The sequence below is a fragment of the Crocuta crocuta genome, unplaced genomic scaffold, assembly GCF_008692635.1.
Source record: "Crocuta crocuta isolate KB4526 unplaced genomic scaffold, BGI_CrCroc_1.0 scaffold167, whole genome shotgun sequence".
NCBI lineage: Eukaryota > Metazoa > Chordata > Mammalia > Carnivora > Hyaenidae > Crocuta > Crocuta crocuta.
In genome coordinates, this window is record NW_027532406.1 from 4,237,609 (window position 1) to 4,257,100 (window position 19,492).

At 53.4% G+C, this 19,492-nt stretch overlaps 2 protein-coding genes and 1 non-coding gene across 4 annotated transcripts in view; 1 reads left to right on the forward strand and 2 right to left on the reverse strand.

The window, feature by feature from the left end:
• The window catches only part of PSAP (prosaposin), a 34,441-nt gene extending 18,841 nt beyond the window's left edge, over positions 1 to 15,600 (forward strand). Inside the window, exons 3-14 of one of the 2 annotated variants that reach the window (XM_077778716.1) lie at positions 2,236 to 2,310; positions 2,895 to 3,020; positions 4,053 to 4,253; positions 4,824 to 4,967; positions 6,275 to 6,331; positions 10,271 to 10,402; positions 11,820 to 11,918; positions 12,218 to 12,404; positions 12,488 to 12,645; positions 12,969 to 13,049; positions 13,295 to 13,402; positions 14,474 to 15,600. In XM_077778716.1, coding sequence (XP_077634842.1) covers positions 2,236 to 2,310; positions 2,895 to 3,020; positions 4,053 to 4,253; positions 4,824 to 4,967; positions 6,275 to 6,331; positions 10,271 to 10,402; positions 11,820 to 11,918; positions 12,218 to 12,404; positions 12,488 to 12,645; positions 12,969 to 13,049; positions 13,295 to 13,402; positions 14,474 to 14,509 — 1,404 coding nt within the window. In that variant the 3' untranslated portion in view covers positions 14,510 to 15,600. The remainder of the gene's footprint in view (positions 1 to 2,235; positions 2,311 to 2,894; positions 3,021 to 4,052; positions 4,254 to 4,823; positions 4,968 to 6,274; positions 6,332 to 10,270; positions 10,403 to 11,819; positions 11,919 to 12,217; positions 12,405 to 12,487; positions 12,646 to 12,968; positions 13,050 to 13,294; positions 13,403 to 14,473) is intronic. The other variant, XM_077778717.1, reaches the window with a different exon arrangement.
• Positions 778 to 880, reverse strand: LOC144243607 (U6 spliceosomal RNA). The gene has a single exon (XR_013338695.1). It is a non-coding gene; the product is annotated as a U6 spliceosomal RNA (small nuclear RNA).
• A 133-nt stretch (positions 15,601 to 15,733) lies between the features above and the next one.
• The window catches only part of CDH23 (cadherin related 23), a 370,961-nt gene continuing 367,202 nt past the window's right edge, over positions 15,734 to 19,492 (reverse strand). The window contains exons 62-67 of the mRNA XM_077778722.1: positions 19,377 to 19,456; positions 19,200 to 19,240; positions 18,990 to 19,050; positions 18,408 to 18,537; positions 18,179 to 18,301; positions 15,734 to 16,802 (exon numbers count right to left, since the gene is read on the reverse strand). Of these exons, the coding sequence (XP_077634848.1) occupies positions 16,476 to 16,802; positions 18,179 to 18,301; positions 18,408 to 18,537; positions 18,990 to 19,050; positions 19,200 to 19,240; positions 19,377 to 19,456 (762 nt within the window). The 3' untranslated portion in view covers positions 15,734 to 16,475. The remainder of the gene's footprint in view (positions 16,803 to 18,178; positions 18,302 to 18,407; positions 18,538 to 18,989; positions 19,051 to 19,199; positions 19,241 to 19,376; positions 19,457 to 19,492) is intronic.

Genomic DNA, 19,492 nt, shown 5'->3' on the forward strand with positions numbered 1-19,492 from the left:
TCCCTAGCTTTTTGAGGTATTTGACATACAACATTGTGTAAGTATAAGGGGCACAATGTGCTGATTAGATACATTTATATTGCAACATGATTGCCACCACAGCATTAGCTAACATGCTTATCCTTGAGTCTGTGGGTCATTTCAAAAATCCATTTTGTATATGTATATATGCAGTATACTCTTATCCTTAGGAGAGTTCAAGTAAGTACTTCTGTGTTTAAAGGAAGAGTGGACATCAGGCTCATAAACAAGATGGGGTGTTGTTTCTGCTAGCTTTGCTGTGGATAAGTTATTTCTGCATTTCAACTTCTTCATACTGGAAAGTGTTGCATTTCACTTGTGCATTCAATAAGGTAGACATTAGTCATGTATGATGATTTAGGTTTAAATTAAAATTTCAGGGGTGCCTGGGTGGCTCGGTCAGTTGAGTGTCTGACTTTAGCTCAGGGCATGATCTTGTGTTTTGTGAGTTCGAGTCCTGCATTGGGCTCGCTGCTGTCAGCTGTCAATGGAGCCTGCTTTAGATCCTCTGTCTCCCTCTTTCTCTGCCCCTCCCTTGCTCACATGTGAGCTCTCTTTCTCTCTCAAAAACAAATAAAACATTTAAAAATAATTAATTACAAATGCAGTGTTTCATCTGCGCTAGCCACTTTTCTGGTGCTTGGTAGTCACATGGGGTTAGCTTCTGTATTGGATCCTGAAAATTGTAGAGTATTTCCATTATCATAGTAATTTCTTCAACAAATAGATTTTTTGCTCCCTTTTTTTTTTTTTTTTAAAAATATGGAATGCTTCATGAATTTGCGTGTCATCTTGTGCAGGGGCCGTGCTAATCTTTGCATCATTCCAGTTTTAGTATGTGTGCTGCTGAAGCGAGCACAGTGCCACGGGGTTTCCATCTAACTGCTGTTAAGTATAGCGTCTGACCGTGGGGCCCCTCGCACAGGGCATGCTCTGAGATGCCAGAGTGCAGGTGCAATCTTGGTGGGACACGAGCCCCCTCGGAGACGCCCGGGCTTTGCTGGCCACACAGTGTGCCTGAGGCACCTCCTGCGGTGCAGGCCACGTTGGACTGCGTGGAGTTCCACGTTTAAAACTCGTTATCAATGGCCTCTAGTGCTGCTTCATTAAGAGAAGTACAATTAAAAACACCGTTCTTCGAGAAATAGTTTTTTAAAATTATTTTTTAAATATAAGTTGGTCAAGTTGGTTTCCATATGACACCCAGTGCTCATCCCAACAAGTGCCCTCCTCCATGCCCATCACCCTTTAGAAACAGTTTCTAAATTCACGGGAACACTATCCTCTGTGGCCAAAATTACTTTTTGATTTGGTTTCTGTTTTACTTCTCTTGTTTTTAATACGGCTCCCTCTTTTCAAATCCAGTGTGTCAAGGGAGGACTTTAGCTTCTTTCTCTTTTGCTAGGACCATCTCCTGGGTGCCTTAGTCTCTCTTGGATGGCCCCATGCACGGGATTAGCCTTACGTCCAGAGGTTCAAACTGATTCCTTTAAAATATGGCTAAGATCCCAGGTGTTTCTTCATCTCACCCAGATATGTTAGTTCCTTCCCTCTTCCTGGGTTGAAAATCAGTTGGCTTCAATTGAGAAGGAAGCTCCTCACAGCCTTTGAGAACCAACTAGAAGTTCTGTGTCCTGGGCCAGGTGAGGCCCTAGGTGCCCAGGCTTATCAGAAGACCAGTGTGATGCTTCTAAGGTCTGGGCTGGCAATGTGGCTTCCACTTGAGTGTAGCAGCGCCTGGGAGGTGGAAGGTAGATCGAGCGCCAGGATCGAGCCGGCGTCTGGCTGGGCTTCTCTGCTCCACCCCCTTTTACTCTGTGTAAATGATATTGACCCCAGGTGACTGGTTTTGTCTGATTTCTGCTGCTGCTATTTTCACCTTCCCGAGCCTCAGTTTCCTTCCAGAGCTGTTGTGAGCAATAATAATGCGATTTGGCCGGTGCCAGGTGTGCTGAGTAAGGTACTGAGGGGTGGAGGGTACAGGAAAAGGGTGTTTCTCCTGTAGAAGCACGGAGTATTCTGGTCAGTCCCGCCTGATCCTTGACCTGGGGCGTCCCTATGCTTCTCATCTAGGCTGGGGACCCGGATGTGCCAGTATGTCAGATGTCCCTGGTTAGATCTAATAGGACGGAGGCCCAGGGGACTTTCCAGCTGTGTCGGGTGTGAGTTACAGCCTACAAATACGGCTCTCTCCCTTGTGTTCTTTTCTCCTAGAAATCCCTTCCCTGCGATATATGCAAAGATGTCATCACTGCAGCTGGGGACATGCTGAAAAACAATGCCACCGAGGTGAGCTGCCATGAGTATGTGTGAGCAGTGTGAGCAGTGACCGTGTGCACCCACTTCCTAAAAGAGCTGTGTGGTTTTGGGGGTCTAACAAGGAGTGGTCAAAGCCCGGGTGGGAAGTAGTTTAGGTCTTGTGAGCCACATAACTTTTGTAACGTAGTTTTTTTCTTTTTCCCCCAACCCTCATCCCTTAAAAATGTGAAAAAACCATCCTTAGCTACAGGCTATATGGAAACAGACTGTGGGCTCTAGCTTGCTGACCCCGGCGGCCTAGGTGTTCAACGCCCAGGCTTGATGGGAACTTTTGTATTGCTGGTCGCTACCTGTAGGTCTGTTTTGGCCATCTCTGGTTAGAAGTCCCTGTGCTCAGGAGACTGCAGGTCAAGGCGGTTGTATTTTGAGGGGTGTTTGCTCTTGGCCTGTTTGTCTGATGGAGCTACGGCTGCCCGCTGGCCCTCTCCCAAGGCTCTTCCCCTTCCCTGAAGCTGCCGTTTCCTGGGGGTGGGGCGTGGGGAGGGCAGCTGTGCTCGAAGCCATCTGCAGAGCAGATGCACATCCTGACCTGGACCCTGTCTGTTTCCCTTTAGCAAGAGATCCTCGTGTATTTGGAGAAGACCTGTGACTGGCTGCCTAACCCGAACTTGTCTGCCTCGTGCAAGGAGATGGTCGACACCTACCTCCCAGTCATCCTGGACATGATTAAAGGACAGATGGTACATGGTGGAGAGTAGAGTCGTGAGGGCACTTCCGGGGCCTGGGGAGGTGCCAGGCCAGAATAGAGTGGTTAGAGTGGAAAGTCTTTTCATGGATTTGCCCCTAGCTTGTTCCTACTGTTCTGACTTCCAAGAGGGCTTGGGCCCAGTGGAACACTCTGCTTGTAACTTTCAAGGGTTGGGATGGGTGCAGGAAATGGGAACTTGCAGAGTACTGAAGGAATTGTAAACTGGTCACACTGATGTGTGCCCATTGGTAACTTGTGTCAGATCTTCAGCTCTCACTTTGAGTATGCAATTCATTTCATTTCTGTGATTTTTATCCCAAAGAGTAATTCAGGGAATGTCCTAGTGGGCTCTGCTTTCATTCAAATAAGCATCCACTCTGCATACACCATGTGCTTCCTGTTGGATTTTCAGCAGCAAACAAGGAGCCGGGTCTGTGGTATTTGGAAAGACCCTAAGAAAGAAGAGGTGCTCAAAAAATAGGCCCAGAGGGGTGGAAGGGTCCTGAGACCGGACCAAGGTTTCTGTGAGGATGGCAGGGGTCACACGGTACGAGGCCTTTTAGGCTCTATTTAAGGACTGCAAGTGCAGTAGGAAGCCCTTGGGAAGTTCAAGGAGAGGCAGAGGTGTGACACGGTCATAGGTGCCTCTTTAAAGGGTTTGGTCTGGGTCCCACCGGTTGGGAGTTGGAAGCAGGGAGGCTGGCGGGACAGTCTGGTGTGAGAGGTCAGAGAAGGTGGACAGAGGTGCATTCTGTCTCAGAGGAGAAAGGGACTGGACCTGCTGAGAGGAGGGACGGGGAGGAGTGAGGCATGCCCTCCGGGTTGCTGGCTGGAGCTGCTGGGGGGGCCGGGGGGCCATTTGCTAATGTGGGGATGGGGAGGGGAGCAGTGGTTTGACACACCTGTGAGTGGGGTGTGTGGGTGTGAACCAGTTCCCTAGGTGAGGACAGGACTCCGGCACCAGGTGGCAGTTTTGTCTTCCTCTGGGGAGACATTTCCAGCTGACTGACGGCTTTCCTCACAGAGCCACCCTGGGGAAGTGTGCTCCGCCCTCAACCTCTGCGAGTCCCTTCAGAAGCATCTGGCAGAACTGAATCACCAGAAACAGCTGGAGGCCAACAAGATCCCGGAACTGGATGCGGCTGAGGTGGTGGCTCCCTTCATGGCCAACATCCCTCTCCTCCTCTACCCTCAGGACGGCCCCCGCAGCGAGCCCCAGCCCCAGGTGAGACAGGAGGCCCTGTCTAAGGGGCCCGCCCTGCTGACTGGGAGAGGAGCCCTGAGAGGGGCGGGACGTGTGTGTTCTCTAGCTGGGGACATACTCCTTCATTTGATCTGCAGCAAGACAGCCACCTTTCAAACGGTTGTGTCATGGAGGTTCTGAGGGATTGGGGATATTTAAAGTATGCCAAGCCTTCCTCTCTGTTCCAATGAAATTTGATTGAAATCAATGTGCAATTGATTCTAAGCCTGTTGATAATTTCAGAGCTTGTAGAAACACAGAGCTGGAGTGCCAGGCTGGCTCAGTTGGGTGGAGCGTACTGCTCTTGATCTCGGGGTTTGTGAGTTCGAGTCCCACATTGGTTGTAGACTTGTAGACATTACTTAAAAAAAAAAAAAAAAAAAAGAACTTTTAAAAACCCACAACTGTTCAGGAAGTCACTGCCTGGTGCTGTGGTCGTGAACACATAGGACAGTTCCTTGGGAATTTGAATCCTCTTACTTATCATAGTAGCATGCAGTGTTTGCAGCCTGACACCCACTCCCAACTGCCCATCAACCCCTATCTCTGTAGGCTGGTGGGGACGTTTGCCAGGACTGTATCCAGATGGTGACTGACATCCAGAATGCTGTCAGGAACAACGCCACCTTTGTGGAGGCCTTGGTGAACCATGCCAAGGAGCAGTGCGACCTCCTGGGGCCTGGCATGTCCGACATGGTGAGTCTTATCTCCTCATGCGTGGGAGGATGTTCTGGGCTCTGGAGATAGGAGTGGGGGAGCCAAGAAAAAGTCCATTCTTGACTTACCATTTTAAGTTCCAGCCCCGCGGCTTTGAGGAAGAGATTGTTTAGACAATTCTTGTTTTCCTTTTTCCCAGAAAAGCGTCTGGAATAGTTGGTAGGTACTTAAGTACTTTGTTGGTTAGTTAAATTTGTGTACCTAACAAAACACTTGGAATGAAACAGCATAAGGAGACCACTTTTGTGAAGAATTTTTTCTCCTCCCCGTCACCGTATGTGTAAGGAACAACATTAGAATCCTTTATGACTCTGGTTTTAGAAGCCTGGCTGTGGTGTATTCCGAGCTGGAGGTGTGCCTTCCCCACAGCCAGTGGCTTGTTGTCCCTGGGAAGCCATGCAGCTGGCTTGCAGGAAATCCACCTGGGATGCCTTCCTTAGCTTGCTGCATGTTAGTCCGGCAGGTTGAGAAACTCAATTTAGATTCTTAAAGGGTTTCATTTCTTGGACCCTGTTCACATTAACCACATTCCTATGACCTCGACAAGTAAAGCCAAAATGCTAGTTTTGTATCCAGAAACTGAAAAGCCCTTAGGGAAGCTGGTTGTAATAACTCCCTGGGTCTAGGATCTAGAGCAGCCTTCCTGGGTAGGAATGACTGGTTCTGGGAGCTCTGGGTTCTTTTCTGTTGGGAGTCTTTTGGCCTCATTGAAGTATCTTTGCATATCACAGTCTTACTTGGCTTCCCCAGTCCAACCCTGTGTGAGGGGCTGCCCTGTTTCCCTTGGTTTTCTCACTGTGGAGGCACCCCAGTGTGACCAGAGCTATTCTAGGAAGGTCTACAGGAAATAACTAGATGTGTATGAAAGTAGGTGTGCTGAAAATTGTTATAACTTAATTCTCCTGGGTTTTACCTTTAGAATCTTGCCGGGGAATGTGTGAATGGTTTGAAAAGTCATTTTACGTTCGTAGTGGCGTGTCTGGTAGCCACGTTCAGAATTGCACCTGAGTACTTGCTCTGAGACCTTGGGGCAATTTGGGCTGTAGGAGATCGGAGGACCTTTTCTCTAAGGGCCTTTGGGACACATTTTCAAAACCCCTCTTGCACACCTTTTCCCATAACATACAAGGTAAGCAAACAGCCATTTTTATCTCAGACGTGTGGAAGGCGGCTCTACTCTTGGAAACTTGCTTCATAATTACCTGTTGACCTTGTTGGAAATGCTGGGGTTTTGCTGTGTTATTGCCGCAGGTAGTGTCACTGACCACCTGTTTGTCTCTCCCTAGTGCAAGAACTACATCAACCAGTATTCTGACATTGCTGTCCAGATGATGATGCACATGGTAGGTGGCAGGGGAGGCCCCCTGTGAGCATTCTTTGTCTCTAACTCTGATTCCCAGGATTTTGAAAATTACATGGTTTAGTTTCCCTTTTCCCCTTCAGATAATGAATTGGGTCAAAACGAACCTTCTTCAACCAGCAGATTCTCTACCTGCAACCCAGTACTCCCTCCCCTTTACCTTCTGCAGCCAGGGAAAAGGCTGAGGCACCTCAGCCCCCGGGACTGCCCTGGTGGCTTCCTGGTGATTTGTTTGCCTGTGTGTACGTGAGCTGGCCATCAGATTTCTGGTATCTGCCTTTCACCCTGGGGCCGGTGGGAAGAGTCTGCTCCCGTAGCTACGAGGCAGCTGGAGTTGGCGGGTGGGGGGAAACCCGCCCCCCCACAGCTGGTCCTGCACTCTGCAGCAGTGTTAGCTGTGGCTGCTGCCTCACCTCCTAACTCCTGCACCTGCTTCTGATGCTTCTGGGCGGTTTGGGCATCCCTCCATTACTAGAGGTAGAGAATCCTGAGCGTGCACGGGAGCTAGCCAGCTCCATGCAGAGAACTGTTGTCCAAATCAGGGTGGTGGTATTCTTAAATTGGCAGCATGCCCTGGCTTCCTGAGAGCTAAGCTGGTGGAGTTGAGGGGATGGGTTGCACTTTCTCTCCATCCTACTGACTTTGTGTGGAGATTGACCCGTGGTCCTTGAGTTTGTTCTCCAACCAGGGGTCAGCAAACTGTGGCCCACCATGTGTTTTTGTAAAGTTCTGCCGGACACAGTGATGCGCATCCCATTTTGTGCGGCAACAACAGGGTGGAATAGTTGAGTCCTCACCGCCTGGAACGCGTCCAAGATTGGCTCTGCGGCCCTGCGGTAATTGCTCAGGGGCTCCGTTCAGGCACTGGGATTATGACAACATGCCTTGTTCTAAAATAGTTTTGAGAGGCAGCTCACAAAGATCTGGAGCTAGAATAGGAAATAAGCCTTTGATTTGACTTGATCTGGTTAAGTGCTTCCTCATAGCTGACTGGAAAAATGTCCTCATGATAAAAATTTTACCGCATAGACATCTTTTGAAAGTATGGGTAATACTTCCCAAATCAAAAATCATTTGTGGTTTAAAAAAAATAGCAATGGGGTCATATGGTTATATAGTGCTTCACACTTTATATTTGTTTGCTCAAAAATGTATTGGCCACTAAACATTCTGATATGAGATGATTTTTAAGTGGCTGTGTAACTTGTTGGGGGTAGAATATAATTTATGTAACCAGTCCCCTTAGGATGTTTAGGTTGCTTTGAGGTTTGCTTTTGGGATCAAGAGCGTGATGAGCACCCTTACAGTTAGATAGGCTGATCCCAGGGCTCCCTCAGTACAGAGAACTAAAATGGAAGTTGCTGAATTAGGGGGTAAGGCTTTGGATCTGTTGCCGAATCGGCCTTCTAGCAGGGCATTTGGTGCCCTGAGGCCCAGGCGGCGGAGGGTGTGCTTCAGGACCCTGACCCCTCTGGGTGTATATTTCAGCACACACCCCCGATGTGGGCACTCCTGTGTCTTGTCCCCTTCACTGTTTACCACCTTGGGGGAAGGCCCTGCAGACCTGGGGGGCTGGGGAGAGCTCCTCATAACCTGGCATTTCCTGGGACCTGCCTTCCGGTGTGTTGAGCATGATTCGGTGTGGTGGGAGCATGGGGACAGTGTACACACGACTGGACAGTATGGTCTGTCACTTGAGGGCCACAGTAGCTTTCAGGGCCGCCTGAAATAATAGGAACAAGGTAAGTTGCTGATTTGTGACAGCACGGTTTCCCTGAACTTCTGGTGACACCCTTACAACCTTGGTTAACTGATGTTGTTTTAATTTTTTCTTAACTGTTGTGTCCTTTCCTTTCTCTTATTTTCATCTCCAATTTCCTGTTTTTTTTTTCTTCTTCTTTTTTTTTTTTGTTCAACAGCAGGATCAGGTATGTGATGGGGGATCTGCTTGTAGTAGTGGTCTGCTGCTGCTTGTAGTTAATTTTGCTGGTTTTTTTTTTTTTTTTTAATGGCATGATCTGTGTTAATAACTAGGCTGGTGGGAGCTTCCGCATCTCTCCCCTGTGATTTGGAGGGGAGGGTCTCATCTCCCCTTCAGTGGGCCAGAAAAGGACTCCGGCAGGGCTTGGATTCTGGTTAAAAACCAGCTGGCCGTGTGCATGCCACCACTGCGATGACGTGGAACCATGGGTGACCCCGGAGATGCCTCAGTTTCCTAAATTGTAGGCCTGACTTCCAGTGGGATACCTTGGTTCTGTGATGACTGAGGGAGGGTTGCATGTCTTCAGTCCTGGTTTTCTTCGCCCCAGAAATGCTTCTGCATGAGCAAATCATTTGCAAACAGTGAACAGACTGTTTCCGTCTGTTGGATCCAGAGACTTGGAAATAATCTCTTGATTGTGACTTCTGCCCCTCTGGGTGATGGGGTCCTGCAGATCCTAGAAGCATATTAGATGGCTCAAGAGCCAGGCCACTGGTGACATAATATGGGGACAGAGTCTCCAGACCAAAGTTACTGAGGCCGTACCTTCTTCTGAGCACGGCATCTCTCTGTAGGAATAAAGATTTTTCAAAGATATTTTGAAATCTAATGGGAGAGGACTTTTGCTTAAATACCTGCATTTTCACGGAGGCTGCCCCAGGGAGTTAGTAGAACAGAGCTCATCTGAAACAAAGCAGCCACACACCTCCTGAGTCTTGGTCTTTTTTTCAAAAAGCTTGCTGTGTCTTTGGCCCCATTCTCATTTCTCTACCCATTCTTAAAAGTGTGCCAAAGACAGGGTATTTAGGATACATTTCAGACTTCCCCAATCTGTCTTAATTCTGAAGACTTCTCGAAGCGAAAACAAGGTGACCGATAGCCACCGTCTAGCTCTTTTTGCCAAACAGCGCTCGTTTTAGCAGTCCTGTCCTGCTTTATATTTGGTGGTGGGAGGCAGACGCTGTCAGGCCCAGAGCCCATTGCTGGTTGCATTTGGTTCACACAGTATACAGAGTGTATGTAACTTTCCTCCCTCTTGGTTATCAACATTCTGAAATGGTCAAGATGTCCAAATTACAAGTCCCCTGTGGTTTGCTCTCTGGATGGGAACGGGGGTCCATCTGGAGCATCTGTGACCTGAAAGAATTGATTGCTCTGGGGCCTTGGGTTTTTGTGTGTACTGTGTTTGTGCAGGTGTGAAGATAGAATTGTGTTTAATTTTTTTTAGTGTTTATTTTTGAGAGAGAGCAAGTGAGTGCGCACAAGTTGGGGAGAGGCAGAGGGAGAGAGAGGGAGGGAGACACAGAATCTACAGCAGGCTCCCGGCTCTGAGCTGTCTGTACAGAGCCCGCAAACTGTGAGATCATGACCTTAGCTGAAGTTGGTCAGCTTAACCAGCTGAGCCACCCAGGTGCCCAAGAATGCGGTTTCTAAAAAGCCAAGCATTTCTTCTGTAAATGGTCCTGCACCGAAGGATCAAGTGTGGGTTTATTTCCAGGATTTTTGGCTGTTAGTGTATGGGCACGGCGTTTCTTCCTCTAGAAGAACATGCAGCCCGTTTCCTACTGATAGTGAACCAGCTCGACCAAGAAACAGGTTCTAGAGCAGCCCAGGTGTGCTTGGAGGAGGGTCTGACTGCCTGCGAAAGGGAACAGGCACCAGAAGTGTCTCGCTTTCCTGGGCGCTCTCTGATTGGAGCAGGGACGTGGTTCTGTCTGCTCTCCCCTCAGCTTTGCGTGGCTGCCTCCCTGCGTGAAGCTGGTGCATCCGCACTCGGGGGGGTCCCTTCAGATTTAATGAGGAATCCTGCCTGTTGGCAGTCAGGCTTGACGCTGTGACCAGGGTGCTCCCCCAGCGCCTCAGCCTTTGTGTTTAGAGTGGAGCTGAGGGGTGTGGTGGGTGCAGGCCCGCATCTGACTGCTCTTTCTGTGCCTTCTTTAGCAACCCAGGGAGATCTGTGACCTGGTTGGGTTCTGTGACCAGGTGAAGGAGATGCCCATGCAGACTCTAGTCCCTGCCAAAGTGGTCTCCGAGAACGTCATCCCTGCGTTGGAGCTGGTGGAGCCCATTAAGGTATCCGCTGTCACGGTCTTGTACCAGCCGGAGCTGTGTGACGCCCAGGCCACGCCGCATTGTACCACGTTCTGTGGGGCACGTGCTTTTTTGGTTCCCTGTTTGGCTGCTAAAGGTGTTTGAGTTTGAGGCCGTTCGTTAGTTTATGGCGTCCCTGTACTAGTGCAGCACCCCCCTCCCAGGCCTGAGTGCATTTGTTTCTTTAGTTACAAACCCGAGGGTTTCACGGGGTCAGCCTGCACCTGTAGCACGTCTGACCTTTTCTAGTATGTCTGTGCCCCTCCACCCTGCCCCCCTGTCGCCGCAGTGCAAACCCAGTATTCCCAGAACACCCCAGGGCTCATGCAGAAGCTTCGCGGCGTGCTGCCTTGCACGCATGGGTGTCTTTGCCTTGTTTCCCCCGCACCCTTCATGTGGTAAAGATCACTGTGTTCCAAAATCAGCTTTATTCATCACTTGCTACGGGTCCGGCAGGGTGTTAGAGATGGAGTCCCGGAACCGTTGACCTGGAGTGGTGAACAGAATTGTCCTGGTGTTCATCCTAACGGGTCTGGGCCACGTGACATTTTATCACATGGCACGTGCACGCACTTATTCCAGAAGTGGCCGTGTCGCTTGACCTTTGCGTGTCTCGTCTCCCCCTCGGTCCCCTCTCAGCATGTGCAGCGTGTGGACCGCGGGTTTCAGAGGTCACATGGGGCTGGAGAAGCACTTCCACCTGCCCCGTCTTCCTGACCGGATTACTGGCCGGAGAAAATAAAGGGGAGTTACAGCGTGTATTCTGGCTACATGTGGCTACACGTTTAAATAAAAGCCGTTCCTTGTTTGCCCTCGCCATATTCCACGCGCTTAGTAGACCTTTGTGGCTCATGCTGCCCTGCCGGACAGCAGAGGTGGAGAATGTTCCTCCTGCCACAGAAAGCTCTAGTTGGGCAGATTACTTTATTTAAGACATGCTGTAGGAAAGCAGTCTCAGGTTCTAATGAGACTTGATACTCAAGAGCAGCCCTGAAATGTGTTGAAAGCTTTGTCTTCTAAACAGTAGACAGGAAGTGAGTCCTCACTTGCCTGCTGTCCTCTTCCCCTTCCCCAAATGCCTGCGGAATGATGAAATGATTGTGACCAGATACATCATGTGGACAACTCTTTGGGGTCAGGGGATGGTTTCACTGTCTCCTGAAGTATGAATTCTTGGTTTTGGGTACAGGGGGTGCGTGGCGGGATGGAGGACTGTGTGAAGGGATGGGTCTCCTGCCATGTAAAACCAGCAGGGACGGGACTCGGACATTGGGAAGAAGCCACCTTTGGGGTGACAGTCTCTTGTCCCTGCCCACAGGGTGTCCCTTTCCCTTTAGAGCAGCGGGGCCCAGGGGTGAGGCGAGGGTCTCGGCATTCAAGTGCTCTCCTGCCCTTTCAGCAGAAGGACATGGTCCAGGCGAAGGCTAGTGTGAACTGCGAGTTGTGTGAGTACGTGGTGAAGGAGCTGGTCAAGCTGATTGACAACAACAGGACCGAGGTATGTGCATTTCCAGAATGCTAGAGCGCCCCCGTTGCCCAGTGGCAGAACCGGCAGAAGGGGTGGACTTGGCCCTGGCTGGCCCTGGACACAGTCCCCCGGCGTCTGCACACCTGCTGGCCGCCAGTGGGCCCCTCTGGGCCGGGGTCGGGCCTGTTTCAGAAGTCTAGTCTTTCTGGGGAGGAGTCCACACCTCGCTGGCGGCTGGTTTCCCGGATCATGTTAGCATTTTGAGAATCTTTCCCAGACCCGTGCAGCCTCTCATCTTCTAATAATGATCCTCTTGTTCCATGTTTCAGGAAGAAATAATTCACGCTTTGGATGAGGTGTGCTCAAAATTGCCCGCATCCTTATCTGAAGAGTGTCAAGAGATGGTGGAAACTTACGGCAGGTCCATCCTGTCCATCCTCATGCGGGAAGAGAGCCCCAAACTGGTGTGCAGCCTGCTCCATCTCTGCTCCAGCCAGGGGCCGCCCGTGCCACCCGGTGAGCAGGGGGAGGCTGTGGCTGGCTGGCCCCTGCGGCGGGGAAGGGCCCGGCCCGTACTGAGCCTGTGCTCCTGTGTGTAGTACGCGTGACTCAGCCGCGGGACGGTGGCTTCTGTGAGGTATGCAAGAAGCTGGTAAGCTACTTGGACCACAACCTGGAGAAGAACAGCACGAAGCAGGAGATCCTGGCTGCTCTGGAGAAAGGCTGCAGTTTCCTGCCTGACCCGTACCAGAAGCAGGTATGCCCTGGGCTGCTCCAGGCCAGTGTCAGAACCTGCCTGGAGTGAGCAGAGGCTGGGGCGGCTCATCACTAGTACCCGTGACTGAGGCTTTCAGCAGGAAGAGCTAGCCATTCCGTAGAGGCAGTCTGTCGGCTCAGGGGGACCCTTGGGGGGGAATAACAGGAGCAAGTGAGGTGAGGCTGAGTGTGGGTGCGTGGGGTATCCGGGAAGGGGGTCCTGGGTTGGCAGTGGCAGGAATTCTTTTGGAAGAACAACGCGTTGCGCCCCCACTCTGCGTGGACATCCCTGGACCTGGGTCTGTATCTGTGTTTATCTGACAGTGTGATCAGTTTGTGAGTGAGTATGAGCCCGTGCTGATCGAAATCCTGGTGGAGGTGATGGACCCTTCCTTCGTGTGCTTGGTAAGCTCCTCTGGGCGGCTCTGTATGGAAGGGCGCCTCGGAGATTCTGGCCGAGTCTCGGGCTGGGGGTGGGAGGACAGGCTGCTAGGCCCACAGCACTTCACTCAGCAGCGCTGCCTTTTTGGAAGCACATGTCAGAGCTGATTCTAGCTGCTTCTAGAAGCTGATAATCTCTGGTTTTGGAAAGGATCAGTAGGGCAGATCTAATTCTTTCCTCCTCCTTTTGCCCTTTTTTCACCATATAGAAAATTGGAGCCTGCCCCGCAGGCCGTAAGCCTCTCTTGGGGACTGAGAAGTGTGTCTGGGGCCCTAGCTACTGGTGCCAGAGCATGGAGGCGGCCACCCAGTGCAATGTGAGTAGCCGGGCAAGTGCTGTGCGGGCCTGCCTTGCCAGCTGGGCGGCTCCTACGACCGTCCTGTATCAGTGGGCCGCTCTGCAGTTAGCTCTCTACCCTGCCTTCATGTCTGGGGGGCGGGTAACTGAGGCCCAGAGAAGCGCTTAGGCTGATCTGTCTTGGCCCCTCCCAGGCAGGAAGACTGCACTCTTGCCGGTGGGAAGGGCGGGGGTGTTCTTCAGTACTTTATGCTTCTGCTTGCCTGTTCTTGCCTTTAGTTCTCCTGTGACAGGGCCAGGGCCCCATTCACGTGAGGCCACTCCTCAGATTGCACAAGTCCTGTCCCTTGGGTCTGTCTTGAGCCTGGCCTGAATCTTCGCCCAAGGGCCGACGGTGGTTCTTGAATGGCCCTGAGAGCTGGCACCACCCAGGCGTTGGGGGGTGCTGTGGTGCCGTTGTGCTGGGGCAGCCGCCGGCGGTGCCCCACACCGCTCTCCTGGGTGGGGACGTGTGTGGACCAGTTGGTTACTTAACGCTTTGTGCAGCTTTTTCTTCCTCAGGCGGGTTCCTCGTGACCAGTGGGGCATGACTGTGCTGGTATGGTTGCGTCAGTTAGGCGATGCCCGCCTCGGCCATGGCCACCTCCTTGCTCCACCAGGCCTGGTCCGCAGCACAGTCGGTAGAGGAGTAGGCTTTTGCTGCTATCCTGGGCAGATGTGCCCGTGGGGCCATTGTCCTGCAGGCCTAAGCTGGTGTGCCCCCTTGCGGGTGAGGGTGTGTGCCCCGGGGGCCTCCGTGCAGCCTGCTGAGGGCCAGGACTGTGTGTGGAAGTGGATGGAGGGGACCTGGGCCCTTTGTGCACGGGGACTCCTCTGGGAAACATGGCCAGTGCTTGTAGCCGCTGCCCTGGGCTTGCCTCGGGAGTCCCCAACCCTGGGGTGGATGCACTCCCCACTTTTCAGTGACGTGCTGTCTAGCTGAGTTCGGACAAGATAATAGGTTCCATTTTTGGGTGATGTCTGATGCACTAATGGGCCAGGGTGGAATCTGTTGCGTGGAGACTAAACCCTGCTTCCTCTCTCCCGTCAGGCTGTCGAGCACTGCAAACGTCACGTGTGGAACTAGAGGGGATGTTCCTTCTTGGAAAAACTGCAGCATCTTTTCCTACTTGTGTGTGTGGGGCAGTGACCACACGGATCTGTTGACTCTGTTATGAATTAGGACCCCCTTTCCCTCCCCCCTTTCCCGCCTCCCAATTGTAGCACTGCTATCAGCGGTGGAGGCGCTTTGCCCTCTGCCACCTGTAGCCGCTTCAGTGTTCCCTCCTTTGCCTGACCCGCCGAGGGCGTCCTATCCGCCGAGGGCGTCCTATCCGCCGGGGCTCTTTCAGCCTGCCCTTGTGGCTCCCTGGAGGCTGCGGCAGGGGGTGTGGGTGCTGGCAGGAGCCTCCTCTCCATCCTCCCAGCCGGGGGCCTTGTTCTGGGCCCTCCCCCTACCCCCGTGGGGACCGCCCCTCTTCTGGGCTGACTGGCATGCTATACACAGAAGCAAAACAAAGGCAGTTTTATGCGAAAGATGAGAGGCTCAGAATAATTAGGCGTAGTTTTCACTGTAGGGAGGATTGAGGAAGCAGCTGCTCGGAAGACCTGGCTGAGGCTTGGGTTTGCTGTTCCCCTGTCAACCTTCCATTCAGCTTTCCTGTGTCTTTGCCGGTGAGGCCTTGTTTGGGGTTCTGTGGGTTTGGGTGGGAGGGGCAGCCCTGCCTGAATGTAATCTAGCTCCATGTGGAGATCCTGTGGGCCCGCTTTTGCGTGTGAGCATGGACGGTGGTGACCACCGCTTGCTTGCTTTTGTGTCCGCGTGGCCGTGGAAGCCTTGCTTTGTGTGTCTGTCCTGCTGCCCAGGGCCCACCCTTGGCTCTGGGTGTCCCAGCCCCTCCGCTCCAGCCCTCGTTTCGAGGATGTTCTTTCTGACCTTCAAATCAGTGTGGACGACAAGCTCCGAAGCCTTTGGCTTTCAGGTAGAGGGTCTGCTGGGCCTGCTGCCCAGGGGTCTTGGCTGCCTCCTCTCCCATTCGGCTTCTCTTTCCCACTTATAGTTGTCAGGAGACCGCAAGATACGCAGTTGCTATTAAATGGACTTAATGACTTTTTTGGTTTGTTTTGCACTAAAGTTTCTGTGATTTAATAATAAATAAATAAAGTCTGTTAACCAGACCCGAGCCAGAGTGCTTCTGTACCACCTCAGCCAGGGGAGTTTGGTTTCTGAGCGCCTCTGCAGCCACCGACCTGCGGGTGGGCACCAGGGCCCCCCCCCCCCCCCCCCGCCCCCCCCCCCGCNATTGCCGGTTCCTTGTGAGTTGCTTTTCTTATTTAAAATTCAGACCATTCCAGAAGCGTTCAGTGAGTACCAGTTAAACAAAATCAAGGGGAACATGTTGAAGGAATAACTTAAAAAAGGAATACACACAAACAAACACCCTACATTCAGAACGCAGGGGAACACCAGTCATTTCTCTTGATGAGCTGGGCACATAGGAAGCCAGGGAAATGTAGAGAACGCTGTTCGCGGACGTTGACCATGTCCATGTGGGGGGCCAGGGATCACTCGGCCCCTAGCCGGATGTCCAGCCGGGGATGTGCTAGAAATGCACTGGGACTTGAACCGGAGTCGGGGAGGCCAGGCAGGGTATGCCCACTCTGGGCTACCCCTCTTATGGTGCTGAGAGTCGAGGGGAGGCAAGGACAGGGGTGTGGGGAGGGGAGGGAAAGGGCCTGCCTGGCCTCATGGAGCTCGGCCTGGGCGGAGTTGGTCCTCAGACCCCTGGGTCCCCAGTGACCCTCCTTACCTTTGTCCTTAGATGTTTAACATTTTGTTTGGTTTTCTTAAAAAAATAACAAATTCTGTGAAGATAGAGGTCAGGTGCTGAATGGGCGTCTGGCAGAGGTGGACTCAGCAGCCGCGTGGGCTGCCCCCAGGCCAGCCCGCAGTGGTACGCCCAGAGCCAGCCTGGGAAGGGGCCCGCACTGTGGTCCTGCCCTGGGAGAGACGGGGGACAGGAGCCGCTCACACCAGCGACGCCCTCGTCTGGTCATAGCTCTGTGATCTCCAGGGGGCTCTCCAGGATCACGTCCCGAAGCTTGTGCAGGGGCGTCGATTTGGCGGATTCTGTGCGGGCGTTGCGCTCAAAGGCGCCAGCTTCCGCGGTGGTCAGTGTCTCCAGTGAGCGACCCAGGCCCTTTTGGTCGTCTTCGGGTAGGCTGTTAAGGTCAGTGGCCAGCAGCGTGCCCGTGCTGCCGTGCACCGCGTGGATCCCGTCAGGGCCCTTGAGCTCCGTCGGCGGCTTGTGGCGGAAGCGCAGGCTGCCCTGGCCGGGGCTGCGCTGCCCTGGCTCCTCCTCCAGCTCAGTCTGGATCAGCTGCAAGAGGCCAGGATCCCCCAGTGGCTCTGAGACCCACCCAAGGGCATGCCCAGGGGCCGAGCAGGTGGATGGCCCCGGAGTCCCACCCGCTGTGCCCGTCTCCTTCCTACTGCACAGGGGTAGCTCTGCAAGGGACCATGGGCTCGTGCTGCAGTAGGCTGGCCTGCCCAGCTGGGGGGCAGTGTTTCTCAAACTGTGTACAAGAGGGGATGCACGGAAGCCTAGGGTGTTAGGGATGTGTTCTTGGAATGTGGGCTTCCTGTGAGAATTTCGAATGTTGGGTATTTGCTTTAATAAAGATTCTGTGGTGCAGTTTTGGTGTCTGGATTGGTCAACAATTTGTTCCCCAGCAGGACACGGAGGCAGTGTCCACAGGTGAAGTTGGAGGGGTGACAGGGTATAGTGGGGACTCCACACGTGGCACTTTTGTGTGGAGCTGTTCATCTCTAGCCTTTTCCACCTGGGAATTCTTGGCCCAACTGGAAATCTGGGTTTTTGAATAGTCGGTTTTGAAAGTATTGATATCATTGCAGGCAAATACATTTATGTAGGCCCGTTTGATTCTGCAGCCCGTTTCCTATAAGGACGTCACTGCTTTTAAAGGCAGCTTTTTGGGGTTCAAGTCTGAGAAACACTCCTCAGCACCCTCTCTAGGAAAGGCCACGGCAGAGTCCAGACCTGGCCTGGGGCTGCCGTCTGACTTCCTGGACCCCACCCATTGCTGCCTTTGGCCCTGGCTACTCAACTCCGAGATTCTGAGAAGGTTGAAGTTGGCTGGAGAGAGGGAGGGAGAGAGAGAGGAAGGGAGAAGGGGAGAGGGGAGGGAGGAAAGGCATGAGCACCCCCAGGGCTGGGGCACAGCACACAGCTCCGGGCCAGCCCGGCTACCTCGGAGATGGAAGAGTGGCAGGAGGAGGCTTTTTGCACCATCCGCTGTGCAAAGAGCTTTTTGAGCCGCAGGTAATCCTCCAGGACCACCTTGAGCAGCGATCCCTGGGGGAGCGAGAGGGTTAACCCCCCACCAAGGCCCTCCCCTGCCTGCCACACCCCTCGCTCACTCTCATGACTGGGATGGAGGTGATGGAAGATGCTGGGAGTCTCGGGTGCACAGGCACCTGATCCGAGGGGAGAGGACTGGGGGCAGAGCCTGGTGACAGTGGCCAGCCAGAGCCCACGTGGGCTCCAGGCCACGGCAGGCTGCAGTAGCTCCGTATCAGCTGGATGCCCTGGCCTCGGAGCCTAGAGGTGGAGAAAGCTGTTCCCCAGGATGCCTCCCCCATCGCTGTATCCCCGGAGGTGGTCTGAGCTCAGCCAGGGGTCTGGGTGCAGGCCCCTGAGGGGGTGTGGCGCAGGAGCCTGCAGGGAGGGCTCACCTTGATGGGGCCCTCCCGAATGATCTGGCCCAGCTTGGCAATGTTGTCATACTCTTGGATGGCTGCGCGCAGGTACCGGTCATCATCAGGCTTGACTGCTGCTGGCTCACGCCCAAAAGTCCCCTGAGGAGAGGGCACATTAGCTGGGGCATGGGCAGACTGCATGCGCGCGCGCGCGCGCGCGCGCACACACACACACACANTGCCGCTCCCACCGGCCAGGGCTCACATGGGTGCGGGTGGGGCTGTTCCATAGGTCAGCGATCTCACTCAGGCTCTCTGGCAGGTCATCCTCATGCTCTGCCTGGGCGGCCAGCTCCAGGTTCCGGCAGAAAGGATCCAGCCACACGGGGTTGGCCCTGCAGGTGGGGTGAGAGGGGGACGGAGGCCCTTGTAGCCTAACCATTAAGCCCTGCTCTTTCCCCTGGCCAACAGTAGTACCTTCATGGGCCTGGAGGTTCATGGCCATGAGAAGTAGGCCCCTAGCACTTGGGTGCACACTCCCACACTAGCATCCCTCAAGAACCAGGACACCATGTCGATCTCGATCAGCTTTGGTACAGAGGCCTCACTCTTCACTTGGGGTCCAACTCTATGTCCGCTGGAACTGGGGGCCCAATTAGGGTGTTGATAGCAGCTCAGCCAACAGTTTGAATGTAGAGAAGGGTGGCTGGCCACCAGGGGGCACCCACACCAAAGATTTTAGCTAGTCCGGTCCCTTAGAGCTCGAGGGGTGTCAGACAATCCGCTTCAACTAGGTCTTGGGCGGGCCTCCGCAAAGTGACCCTGATGGCTCAGGGGCTCCACTCACCCATCGAAGGAATACTTGTTGGTGTTGGGCATGTCCATGATGTCAATGAAACCACGATTCCCTGTAGGGAGAAGTGCTGGGACATGGAGGGGAGGGAGGCACCCTGCTGCGGCTCGGTGAGCCTGAGTCAGCACTCTAGGCCCCCAGAGGCTCCTCCTGCCCTCTCCTCCTCCCCTCCACCCCCAATCCCCCATCGCAGCCCTTGCTCACCTGCTGAGCCAGCCACAATTGCTTTGAGCTTCCTCTTGTGTCTGGAGAGGAGGGGAGAGAGGGGCTGGTGAAGGGGGCTAGATGGGGCTAGTATCTCAGGGTCCTGCCTGCCTCTGTGACTGTCCCAGGAGCAGGGCTGGCCAGCCTAACCCAGGGCGGGGAGGCAGAGTCACTCACACGGTCCTGTAGTACCAGTTCATGAGGATGAACAGCATGGCAGCCAGGAAGAGGAGAATGGCCAAGACAATGATCGCCATCTGGGGGAGTGGGGACAGGTGTGAGTGGGTGGGAGC